General features: G+C 34.9%; 1 protein-coding gene across 1 annotated transcript in view; it reads right to left on the bottom strand.

Moving 5' to 3' along the window:
* LOC129255477 (mutS protein homolog 4-like) overlaps nucleotides 1-12928 on the bottom strand; it is a 36778-nt gene that overhangs the window by 12303 nt on the left and 11547 nt on the right. The window contains exons 13-18 of the mRNA XM_064096027.1: nucleotides 12595-12642; nucleotides 11936-12103; nucleotides 11164-11236; nucleotides 2296-2431; nucleotides 1784-1887; nucleotides 113-201 (exon numbers count right to left, since the gene is read on the bottom strand). Coding sequence (XP_063952097.1) covers nucleotides 113-201; nucleotides 1784-1887; nucleotides 2296-2431; nucleotides 11164-11236; nucleotides 11936-12103; nucleotides 12595-12642 — 618 coding nt within the window. The remainder of the gene's footprint in view (nucleotides 1-112; nucleotides 202-1783; nucleotides 1888-2295; nucleotides 2432-11163; nucleotides 11237-11935; nucleotides 12104-12594; nucleotides 12643-12928) is intronic.

Raw genomic sequence — 12928 nt, 5'->3', positions numbered from 1 at the left:
TGTTAATTGCTCAACTGTAGATTAAATAATTTTCCAGTATATCTAACAAGAAAAGACAGTATAAATGACAGTAAGCATGTGCATTTAACTAGAGAAAAGAGTATTCACCAACCTTCCTTTGATGAGCTAGTTTCTGCGACAATTTCTTGGCCCCTCTTACAACAGATGGCGGTAAAGTGGATATCTCTGCTAACTTGATACCTGTATTCAAACATAACTCAGATTTAAGGATGTTACACTTGGGAATTCCACAATTTCCATGCCATATTCATCTAAATTTTATAAAACCAAGTAATGTTTGATGTCAGAATTAACAATGAGAAATGGTTTCATAACTGACCCTAGAAAAATATCATCTATAGCAATTATACATGGCACAATCTTTTAAGAGAGATTTCTGAAGTTTATACAAGCATTTACAGAAAATTTACGAAGGAACTTTATTTAACTTCATTGATGAAACCTCGATAGCAAGATTTTCCATGCTTCTTTGAATCTGAATTTATTTGTTGTGAATGGAAGTGTTGGTTTGTTTCTCAATATTATATATAAACTGTAATAACGTTGAGATTTCACTGCCTTCAGTCGTCTTCAGTTATTTAAATGCCTCTTTACAACAAGTGGAATGCCTCTGGCCGTCTCACCTGCATCACGCGATTCAATATAGCAGCAGTGCTGATTTTGAAAACTACTATAACTCGCACAAGATGTTCAGTGATACTTGGTTACTCTTATTTCCACGTTTTATGAACTAGACCAATACACTTATAGAGATATGATGGCAATTCAACAAATACCCCCAACGTGGCCAAAGTTCTTTGACCTTACATGACCTTTGACCTTGATCATGTGACCTGAAACTCGCACAGGATGTTCAGTGATACTTGATTACTATTATGTCCAAGTTTTATGAACTAGACCAACACACTTTCAAATTTATGGCTGTAATTCAACAAATACCCCAATTTGGCCAAAGTTCATTGACCCTAAATGACCTTTGACCTTGATCATGTGACCTGAAACTTGCACAGGATGTTCAGTAATACTTGATTACTATTATGTCCAAGTTTCATGAATCAGATCCATAAACTTTCAAAGTTATGATGGTAATTCAACAGATACCCCCAATTCGGCCAAAGTTCATTGACCCTAAATGACCTTTGACCTTGGTCATGTGATGTGAAACTCATGCAGGATGTTCAGTGATACTTGATTAACCTTATGTATAAGTTTCATGAACTAGGTCCATATATTTTCTAAGTTATGATGACATTTCAAAAACTTAACCTTAGGTTAAGATTTTGATGTTGATTCCCCCAACATGGTCTAAGTTCATTGACCCTAAATGACCTTTGACCTTGGTCATGTGACATGAAACTCAGGCAGGATGTTCAGTAATACTTGATTAACCTTATGGCAAAGTTTCATGAACTAGGTCCATATACTTTCTAAGTTATGCTGTCATTTCAAAAACTTAACCTCAGGTTAAGATTTGGTGTTGACGCCGCCGTCGCCGCCGCCGCCGCCGCCGCCGCCGCCGCCGCCGCCGCCGCCGCCGCCGCCGTCGCCGTCGGAAAAGCGGCGCCTATAGTCTCACTCTGCTATGCAGGTGAGACAAAAACTGGATTTAAGAAAGATCATGCACTATTTGTCACCTAAATGCTTGTGCCAATTACTGGAAGCACAAAAGTCTTGAGTTGTGCTTACATTCAGGAACACATTTTTACAAATCAATACTTCATTTTAAAACATATCATGCATTGCTGAAAATAATTATGATTACCATAGTACTGTTCTGTTGTTCTCCCTCTTGATAAGATGTGAGTGTAGTTGATCATGTTGTTATCTAAACCTTCAGCTTGACTTTGCTCTACTTGGAAGTGATAACTGGAATGAAAACAAGGATACCTGTATCACTTTCCTTTCAACATTCCAGTATGAGCCATTTCAAGAAGAAGCTATTTACTAATCTTCTTTGCATTTTCTGCATTTTCCCCATGCCACTGCCTCCTAAGGAGATATTCCTTATCATGAGCCAAGATATAATGATGAAAGTGATTTGGCTTAAGAAATCTAATAAATATAATCATTTTTATTAACTTTACAGTGATGGTACCATCTAATGTACAAACTTATTTCTTCTACTGTAATCAACATTATAGTTTAAAAAGTAAAGAGAATAAATAAAGACAACCCTTAAGATCTTCCCTTAATACATATGGCTACTATAATGTAAATTACCGTTTTTTAAATCAATCAATTTTAATCTATTAAATGTCAAGTCATGCTTCTTACTTCTCAACATTTGGATAGAGAGCATCCAGATTGGCTAGTTCCATGAAGTGTGTTGCAAAGAATGTGAATGCTTTCAGACTGAGAAGGTATTCACAGATAGCATGACAGATACCAACACCTTCATCACTACTAGTACCTGAGAGAGAAAGGGCAGGATTATCATAAATACAGACTTTTCAATTAATGTTGGCATTACCCTCAAATTGTGTAACTCAATGCAAATCTACACATAATTATTATTAGTATTAGGCTGTAAAGTTTTTGTTTGAACTGTTACAAAACAACAGCTCTGTAGTCTCTCTATTAAGCCTATAAGAATGAGGAAGTATAAAATCAATGCATGCAAATGATTTATTGAGAACAAAATGTGACTGAAACTTGAATAATTGGAGCACCTCTGGCAGACTCGCCTGCATTGCGCGATTCAATATAGCAGCAGTGCTGATTTTGAAAACGACTATAGAATAATAATTCACCAAAAAAAAACATTCATATGATGATAAAATACTATGTTCACTGACCCTAAATGACATGTGATCTTGATCATGTGACCAAAGACTTGTGCAAGACGATCAGTGATACTTGATTACCCTTATGTCCACATTTCATGAACTAGATCCAGAAACTTTTAAAGCTATGATGGCGATTCAACAAATACCCCCAACACGGCCAAAGTTCATTGACCTTAGTCATGTGACCTGAAACTCAAGCGAGACAAAAATGGGAGATTGCACTCCTTTTATCCTGATATTTTATTAGGTTTAGAATTCAGGAATTATTGAGTTTGTCTTCTCAAATATTTATGGTACATAATATAAATTAATATATGAACTACTGCTGCATGACATAAATGGCTCAAATAAAATTCAAAAGCAAAGAGATAATTAACCCATTGTGTAAACATTGCATAATGTGAACCTTGTAGGAGCCCTATAACACCAAACTCAATGGCCCGAATTCACAAAGGTGGACTCTGCAAAATTTTTTTGAGTCCATGGATTCTGGAAAATCCACGGATTCTGCAGTTTGTGATTCACCAACGATGGACTCAAAAATCCGCGGATTCCACCAGACCCACGGTTGAGTCCATGGATTCAACCGTGGACTCGACCAAATCCATGGATTCAACCATGGGTTTTCAATCAAATTTAGGGATTTCCCCTTTTTGAGACTGCACTGAGCATGCTCAGTTTCATAAAAAATAAACATATGCAGCATATACACAATAAACCAAAATATATTATTCTAAAAAAAATGCTTGCTGGTATTGGACCCCCCCCCCCCCCCCCCATTTCCCAAGAATTATGTTTGCTGGCATTGGTTGTTGTGTATCTTTGCACACACACAGACACACACACAAAATAGAAGCACATCATCAGCTAGCTGCACTTGATCAACCGGCCTTGAAGTGGCAGAAAGCAGAAATTCATTATTTAATCGAGTTAATCTCAGATAGACAGGATAAGATATGTTACTGAGAAACTAATCTTTTTTACAGCAACCAATTCCACATCACTAAAGCACCACTGGATCCATCTATAAGAACAAGGTAATCACGGATTGCCAATTCACTTTGAATCACACCATGATCATGATACAATCAGGTAATTAATCATGAATAACATTATCAGACATTCCAATCCTTTATACTTAAACATCATCACCTAATTTAAAATATCAAAACATTATATTCGATTTTGACACACATAAAACATACCATCACTATGATCACTCTTATCAATGGGAATAATATCTGGAATAATACAAAGCACAATCGATTCAATTTGATGACAACAATTTAATATATTATTTTGTCACATTTTCCACACATGAATAACCACACTTTTCATTATTCAACTATGATTACATAGATTATGACTGTTAAAACTAATTTTTCTGCAAGTCGAGTGACATGCATGTAAAAATTAATTTCTTAAAATTCAAATACATCATGCTATCATGGAATTAAATAATTTTTTGGTTTTGGTCAATAATTTTTAGCAGCAATGCATCACCTCGAAAGAGGAGCTTGGAAAATTGTACCCAAGGCATCAACAGAGCTTGTGTGACAAAAGAGGAAGAATATGAAAATAAAATGGAAATTGCCAATGCTGAACATGCTATCAAGATGGACATTTTTTCTTTCCAGAAATGTATTGAAGCAGCAAAAAACAGAGAAGCCCTTGGCTTCCCTAATTCCAAGGATTAATTAATAAAATATCATAAATGGTCCATCCATGCATGTACACATATTCTGTTAATAATTGAATTTAATAAAAATTATAATCCAATAATATAAACTCCTCAAAAAAGTTAGGAAATCTGACTTTGATCGATAATCCCTCCTCGGACTAAGTACCAATGTGTAATTAATATCAATGAATAGACCATTTGAATTTCTTTAAAACGATACCCTACATGATATGATTATGGTTCACATGGAGGTGCAGTGCCTTGAAATGTGGGATAAGGTCAAAATTCAAAAGTTGCAAAATGACACAATATTGAAAGTCACTGTTCTTTTTTTATTTATGATGAGTGGGTTTCTCATCGGTTTCTTTTCATTGTTTTTATGCACCTTAACATCAACATTAACATGGAATCAAACACCTCTGCACAAGCAAACACATAACAAACAAACATAGGTATTTCAAACCACGACTCAAACCATGTTATCTCACAGTACCATCACCTTTGTGAATTCGGGCCAAAGAGTCCATGGATTCTGGAAAATCCACGGATTCTGCAGTTTGTGATTCACCAACGGTGGACTCAAAAATCCGCGGATTCCACCAGACCCACGGTTGAGTCCATGGATTCAACCGTGGACTCAACCAAATCCATGGATTCAACCATGGGTTTTCAATCAAATTTAGGGATTTCCCCTTTTTGAGACTGCACTGAGCATGCTCAGTGTCATATAAACATATGCAGCATATACACAATAAACCAAAATATATTATTCTAAAATAAATGTTTGCTGGTATTGGACCCCCCCCCCCCCCATTTCCCAAGAATTATGTTTGCTGGCATTGGTTGTTGTGTATCTTTGCACACACACAGACACACACACAAAATAGAAGCACATTATCAGCTAGCTGCACTTGATCAACCGGCCTTGAAGTGGCAGAAATTCATTATTTAATTGAGTTAATCTCAGATAGACAGGATAAGATATGTTGCTGAGAAACTAATATTTTTTTACAGCAACCAATTCCACATCACTAAAGCACCACTTGATCCATCTATAAGAACAAGGTAATCACTGATTGCCAATTCACTTTGAATCACACCATGATCATGATACAATCAGGAAATTAATCATGAATAACATTATCAGACATTCCAATCCTTTATACTTAAACATCATCACCTAATTTAAAATATCAAAACATTATATTCGATTTTGACACACATAAAACATACCATCACTATGATCACTCTTATCAATGGGAATAATATCTGGAATAATTCAAAGCACAATCGATTCAATTTGATGACAACAATTTAATATATTATTTTGTCACATTTTCCACACATGAATAACCACACTTTACATTATTCAACTATGATTACATAGCTTATGACTGTTAAAACTAATTTTTCTACAAGTCGAGTGACATGCATGTAAAAATTAATTTCTTAAAATTCAAATACATCATGCTATCATGGAATTAAATTTTTTGGTTTTGGTCAATAATTTTTAGCAGCAATGCATCACCTCGAAAGAGAAGCTTGGAAAATTGTCCCCAAGGCATCAACAGAGCTCGTGTGACAAAATAGGAAGCCAATCTAGAGCTGGACAAAAAAGAACATGAGCTCAGAATGAGGCTTATGCTCGAAGAGCACGAAATCAAAATGAAGTTGATCAATGCTGAATATGAAAATAAAATGGAAATTGCCAATGCTGAACATGCTATCAAGATGGACATTTTTTCTTTCCAGAAATGTATTGAAGCAGCAAAAAACAGAGAAGCCCTTGGCTTCCCTAATTCCGAGGACTAATTAATAAAATATCAATTATGGTCTATCCATGCATGTACACATATTCTGTTAATAATTGAATTTAATAAATTTATAATCCAATAACATAAACTCAAAAAAGTTAGGAAATCTGACTTTGATCGATAATCCCTCCTCGGACTAAGTACCAATGTGTAATTAATATCAATGAATAGACCATTTGAATTTCTTTAAAATGATACCCTACATGATATGATTATGGTTCACATGGAGGTGCAGTGCCTTGAAATGTGGGATAAGGTCAAAATTCAAAAGTTGCAAAATGACACAATATTGAAAGTCACTGTTCTTTTTTAATTTATGATGAGTGGGTTTCTCATCGGTTTCTTTTCATTGTTTTCATGCACCTTAACATCAACATTAACATGGAAGCAAACACATAACAAACAAACAAACATAGGGATTTCAAACCACGACTCAAACCATGTTATCTCACAGTACCAATCACGACAGAAGCAGGGGCTAGATTTGACTGGATTTTTATCTGTATTGACACAGAAAAAAGAATCATGTTCTGTATTGACCCTTCATGACTATTTCTGCTCGTTTTGCAGCTTTCAATTCAGACCTCATCCAACACTTTTGAATCCTGCTCTTTTTACGATGGCATAATCATAACAAGCATGGTATCATTTTAAAGAGAATGATCTTTTAAATGATGTAAAATATGCATTGTGTAAAATTGGGAGTTGGGAGAAATTAATGACCAAACACAGATTTCCAAACTTTTTTGAGGGATTTATATTGTTCAGTGCATCCAAGAAAACTCATTTGGCCGGGGGGGGGGGGGGGGGGGGGGGGGTATCTGAATTTCAAAAAGAAAATCAAATGTCTAAAAAGTTCAATATCTGCTTTTTTATTTGATACCTTAATCACAAAAAATGGTCAAGAAGTTTCATTAAATAAACGTGTTTTCACCGGTTTCCCACAGAAGCTATCACATGGTTAACAAAAGACTTAATGCATGGCTGATCGTCAACAAAACGGAGTGTCAAGTGAGTTTCAACGCTAGCCTGTAAACCCTCTTCATTTTATGAAATTATTGAAATTCAAGCCTTATTTCAAATAACCAGAACTTTGTTATTTCTTGATCATTTTCTGTAATTGAAGTATCAAATAACAGAACAGATATTGAACTTTTTAAAAACGTGCTTTTCTTTTTGAAACCCAGATAGAGCCCGCCAAATGACTTTTTGGTATCCCCTTTTCAAATTGTTTTGCTCACTCATGCGTGAATGAGAAATAATCTAAGTAATTTTAGATGAAAGAGGAGATTTACAATGGTAGGTCATTTGTCTATTGTATTTGTGATTAAGTTATTATAAATCATCGATAAATCTGTTTCGTTTTTTCTGGGACGCACTGCATAAACAATACTGCAGGTTATATTAAATACTTACAGCTAAAGAAATTACAGAAGTCCTTGATTTGCTGATGTGGTTGGGAGAATTCATTTGAATATTGATATCATAAAAACTGTATATAGATATCTATTCATAAATAAGGAATTATGTTGTAATGGATGACATTGTACTAGAAAGACTGAGAAAAACAATTATAGTATACAGTACCTGACTCATTATCAATATTCATGAAAACTATAGGGCAATACATTTTAAATGTCCAGCTCAGATGTCAAATATGGGTAATAATATTTATGTTATCAATATACACATATTCTTCACTCTCTATGATGATTGAGTATTTATTAAATATTGATATATGACTTCGGCATTATCAATTGAAAAATACATGAAGAGCATGACAGTAAGAAAGTGAGTATTCATTTTTAAAGTAAACCTAATAGGAGAAGGATCTGGTCTTTGTCTGAATGATTTTCACACTAAATTTAAAGAAATACAATGGAATTATAAGATTTTGTATATATGTTCATATATCAAACACAAGTATCGAAAGACTCACTTAGATTCTCAGTCTGTAGCGTCTAATGTCTAGATAATAAATTTGTAAGGAAAATGCTCAAGAGCATAATTAAAGGACAAATAAAAACTGTACAGTACATTACAAAGAGAGGGTGCGAAAAAAAAACAATCTAAATTTTAATGCTTAAAAAAAGTCAATGACCGCTATTATATTTTAGTGACATTGGAATGATGATAGGAGTACAAGTCACATTATCGACCCTTTCCCAAAAGTTCAGACTGGCATAACAGAGTATACATTTATATTAAAAATGCAATCTGCACAGTGACAGAATACCTGTTCTTCCGGTTAAGGATGTACAGGGCTTGTTCCCCAACAGGACACCTAATGTAGACGTGAGTCCAATCGATGGCACATATGACAACAGGTAGAGGTTCACTACGTTCTGTATTCCTCCTCAGATCACCCTCAAGCATGTTGATGAGATGGAGTGCAGTCTCTTTTGAGAAGCGATACCGCATTCGAAAGGCTTCATCCATGTACAACTCAAAAGGAATCCAGTCAGGGTCTGGGCCAATTGGCTATCTGTGTATACATGAAAAAGAATTAGAGTAGATAAACATGAAAAAAAAACAGTAATTCAAGATTCCCTGGACAATAAGTAAGGTTTGCAAACATTCAGCCCCCCCCCCCTAGTCTTCTTAGGTACCGTATGGAAATAGCCCAGTCTATTTAGGATTAAGTTTGTTTTTCTTTTCCTAATTTTTTTACATTAATATACACTGTATGCATTGCATACATCAAGTCACATGTTTCAAATAATCTGCTGCTTTAATTGCCGTACTCCTTTCATTCATTTTGACTCCATCCATTTTTTATATCTTAGATGAAAATTGTCACTGCTTGTGCAAGTAGGAACGAAAATTTGCCATGTTGGTTTCATCACTAGTGCTTCAACCAACATCACCTCCATATTTAGAAACAAGTCACAATTTGTCAGTTATAAAAAAGGGTAATATTTTGCAATAAGCACTGCATCAGTTTATTGTTCAATCGAAACAAAAGCTTACCTCTCTGAGCCTGTTGACATGATCAAGAATGAAGATGCATTAAATGAGCACGGTGATTTTCTGCCATTTTTGTTCTGCATAGAAAATGAAATTGACATAGGGTTAAGTTTCAATGGCAAAGAAAATAGTCATAAGAAACTTATAAAAATGAGCATGAGACTAGAATGAGATTCAGACATTGAGATTACAGTTTGACAAAATTCTCTCAAATCTGTGTTATGAAAATTTTCCCATCTTTGCTAAAATAAAAATACATGAGTGAATGCTCTCCCAAATTTATTTTCTTTGAAATTATTCATCATCTCAAATGAAATCTTTAAAATTGCTGAAAAGACTAGCCTGGAGAGTAGAAATCAGTCTATGCCTAAGTAGTCATAGCCGGCCCGTAGGCATACTCATGACCATTATGATTATGGATAGTACTAACTGAAATTCTGTCAGTTCTGAATCTGATTATCAACATGATCAATATCATTCTGACATGACAAATCTGAGAGTGAGACTTGAGTGCACAACTCGACTGATTTTTACTCTCCAGGAGCCTTCAGGCCTGCAGGCTAGAGAGGGATAGACCATGTAGATCTAAGAAAATCCAGCGACAGGGTCAGGAGGAATCAGAAATTTCGGAAGAACCGAGTGAAAAGGGGAAAAAGTCCAGGGTCTAATCGTCTAACGTCAACGAGAACGTCCAGCCGTGTCACAGAGCTCGCGAAAGACAAACACAGAAATGTACTTATGGGGCTACACAAAACCATTTCCGCAAGAAATCTTTTCACTAACTCGACTCTCATTACCGTATGCATTTATGACATAAATTCGGACATTACTTCACAAATCAATGCATAAAAAGTTACAAAAAATATTGCTCATCAAAAAAAATATGTCTAATTACTCACAATTTTCACGGAGCTCGGTCCAGCATGTATTTTCTCCACCACTTTCACGTCCAGTCTTCCACTTTAAATTTTGCTGCAAAATCATCGCCCAGCGGTTGTTTGTCTGCACAAAAATGTACCCAAATGCTGCGCTGTGATTGGCCAATTCGCCTAAAATCCACGGATTCTGTAGAGTCCACTGTTTCAGACCACCCCAAACAGTTGACTCGAAATCGTGACGTAATAGGCTTGGTCGAATCCGTGGATTCGGTCGAGTCCACCTTTGTGAATCACAAAAGCGAATCCGTGGACTGTGGATCTTGCAAAATCCGTGGATTCATCCGTGGATTTTGCAGAATCCACCTTTGTGAATTCGGGCCAATGATTGATCACAGAATGGATTTTGATATTTGTATTTATAGCAAATCATTAGAAATCAATTGAATAGTCAATGGGAAGATTAGTGACACAAGGCAAACATGAAAAATATGAAAAATCTTAAAACAGTTTCATATCTGCATAAGATAGCTAATGCAATTTTTATTCTTGAATTATGATCAAACTGTATAAAACCATTTAATCTCTCAAATTAGCATTAAAACAAGCAATACAGTTAAAAATCAAACAAGGGTAGACATTATTGTATCTGTTTGGTTGCCAATTCAGTACATCTGATCTTATATGCCTATTTTACAAAATGTATTATACTACAAAGATGTAAAGATGATTGTATTTGTACTGTTGTTAACTGTTTAAAAAAAAATTCTGTGTACATCTCCTGGAAAGCCTGAAATTAGAGTTTGTCTACTCAAGCAATTAGTATACATGATAAATATTTCATATATGAACTATTGATGCTTGAAGCACAAAACAGCTCAAATAAAATTCAAAAGCAAAGAGGTGATTAACACACTGCCTATTAGTGAAACCAGGTGATCACTGTACAAACTACAAAGACAATGTGAATGAGAATTTAGTAGTCAAATGGTTAACATTGCTATTGTTATTGTACCCACCTCTTCCTAGTTCATCAATGATGACCAGTGATTCATGAGAACAGTTCTGCACAATATAATTCACTTCTCTCATCTAAGTGACAAGGAGAGTCAAACCAATATCATACTCATTTTGTAAAAGTAAATGTTCATATGGACATGGAAGCATATTTTATGTGAAGGTACTAAAACACTCAGGACATAACAAATGAATATAATTATCATATATATGATCTTTTTCATATGACCTTCTAACAGTCAATCAGAGCTCTGAATGCTCTTGGCACCATGTGTCAATTTTAGCTCCTGTTTTCTTGTTCGATTTTCCCTTGAACCAATTAGTATACATCAAAACTTTCAGTATGTCTGTACTTAGCAATCTTTGGCGTTGTAGTCTTTCTATGCACATCAAATTGAACAGTTGTGATAATCTTCTTCCTCCTTAACCCTTTCCACGCGTACTTCGCACCAATGCACACTTGGTGCCGTGCGAACTTCGCATTTCACACTCAACAAACAATGCATTGTTTCCCTCCCTGAAAATAATTCAGTACAGATGGGTTCATGGTCCAGCGCACAAAGAGTTAAATGCTTATAGGAGCTACTGTGGCAATTTTAGAAGGAAATGGGTACTCAAGTATCTTTTTAATATAGTGCCCCATTCTTTAAATATTAGAGAAGGGATTACTCAAATTACACTGAAATTTCATCTCAACCTTAACTTACATTGACATGTAATACAGGAAGATATTAGTGTTTTTTTTTTACATACTAATGGCTTATTTGTTATTACCTCTAACGTGAATGATGATGCATTTGTTTCAATGTCATCATCACATCCAATCCTTGAGAAGACCTGATCACAGATCCTAAAAGATGCATACTCTGCTGGTACATAACAACCTATCTGAGCCATGATTTGTAGTAATGCTATCTGTTTCAGGTAGGTTGACTTGCCACTCTGAAATTAAAATTAAAATTCAATGAAAATATGAAAAACAATAAGTTAACATTCATAATAAATTTAATTGTGGCCATGCATTACTTGATGAAGCTCTTTGACTTGTATACAATCTCAAAATGTAAATTTTTCAAGATTTAAATTTTGAGGTATTTTCAAAACCAAGAACTGCAGTGCAAACTTCAGCTTACAGATAAGTGGTACACATATTCATAGAGGATTAAGGATTTGCCATGTAATTTGAAAATGACTGAAGAGAAGCTGATGAGAAATGAGAATACAAGAGATGAAAGAGAGAAAGAGGGAATATAAGAGCTATATTTAGGTGAGAAGTAGAATATTCTTTACGTGAGATAAGCTGAAGTCCTTGAATAAAAAATACCCCAGCTATATAGAGTTAAAGGATGCTATGTGATGTTATCTTAGGTATAGAAATTTTCATTTTTTTCATATTTTCATTATAAGTAGAGGAGCAAAAATTAGATATTTACCATATTTGGACCAGTTATGATAAGAAAGTTACTCTCCTCTGATGCATACTGCCAAGTTACAATGAAAGAAGAAAGTGTTGTATTACAGATACATGTATGATTTCTTCAAGCAACCCATGTACTAGACTAATATCTCCGCTAATTCTTCAGAGTTATTTAACATTTTCTTATTTTTATTTCAGTCCTCCTCCTACACAGATGGATGTTGGCCATAAACCTCTTATTGATGGAGGATTGCCTGACGCTTACCTACAGTGTCTACGGGGAAAAGGGTGAGCTATCTCACACTCTTCAATTTCACGCACATTTCTGGGTTTAATCGTCGTAAAAGGGA

This window comes from Lytechinus pictus, chromosome 3, assembly GCF_037042905.1.
Source record: "Lytechinus pictus isolate F3 Inbred chromosome 3, Lp3.0, whole genome shotgun sequence".
Classification (NCBI taxonomy): domain Eukaryota; kingdom Metazoa; phylum Echinodermata; class Echinoidea; order Temnopleuroida; family Toxopneustidae; genus Lytechinus; species Lytechinus pictus.
The sequence above is the reverse complement of the archived record's forward strand: the minus strand, read 5'-3'. Positions and strand labels throughout refer to the sequence as shown.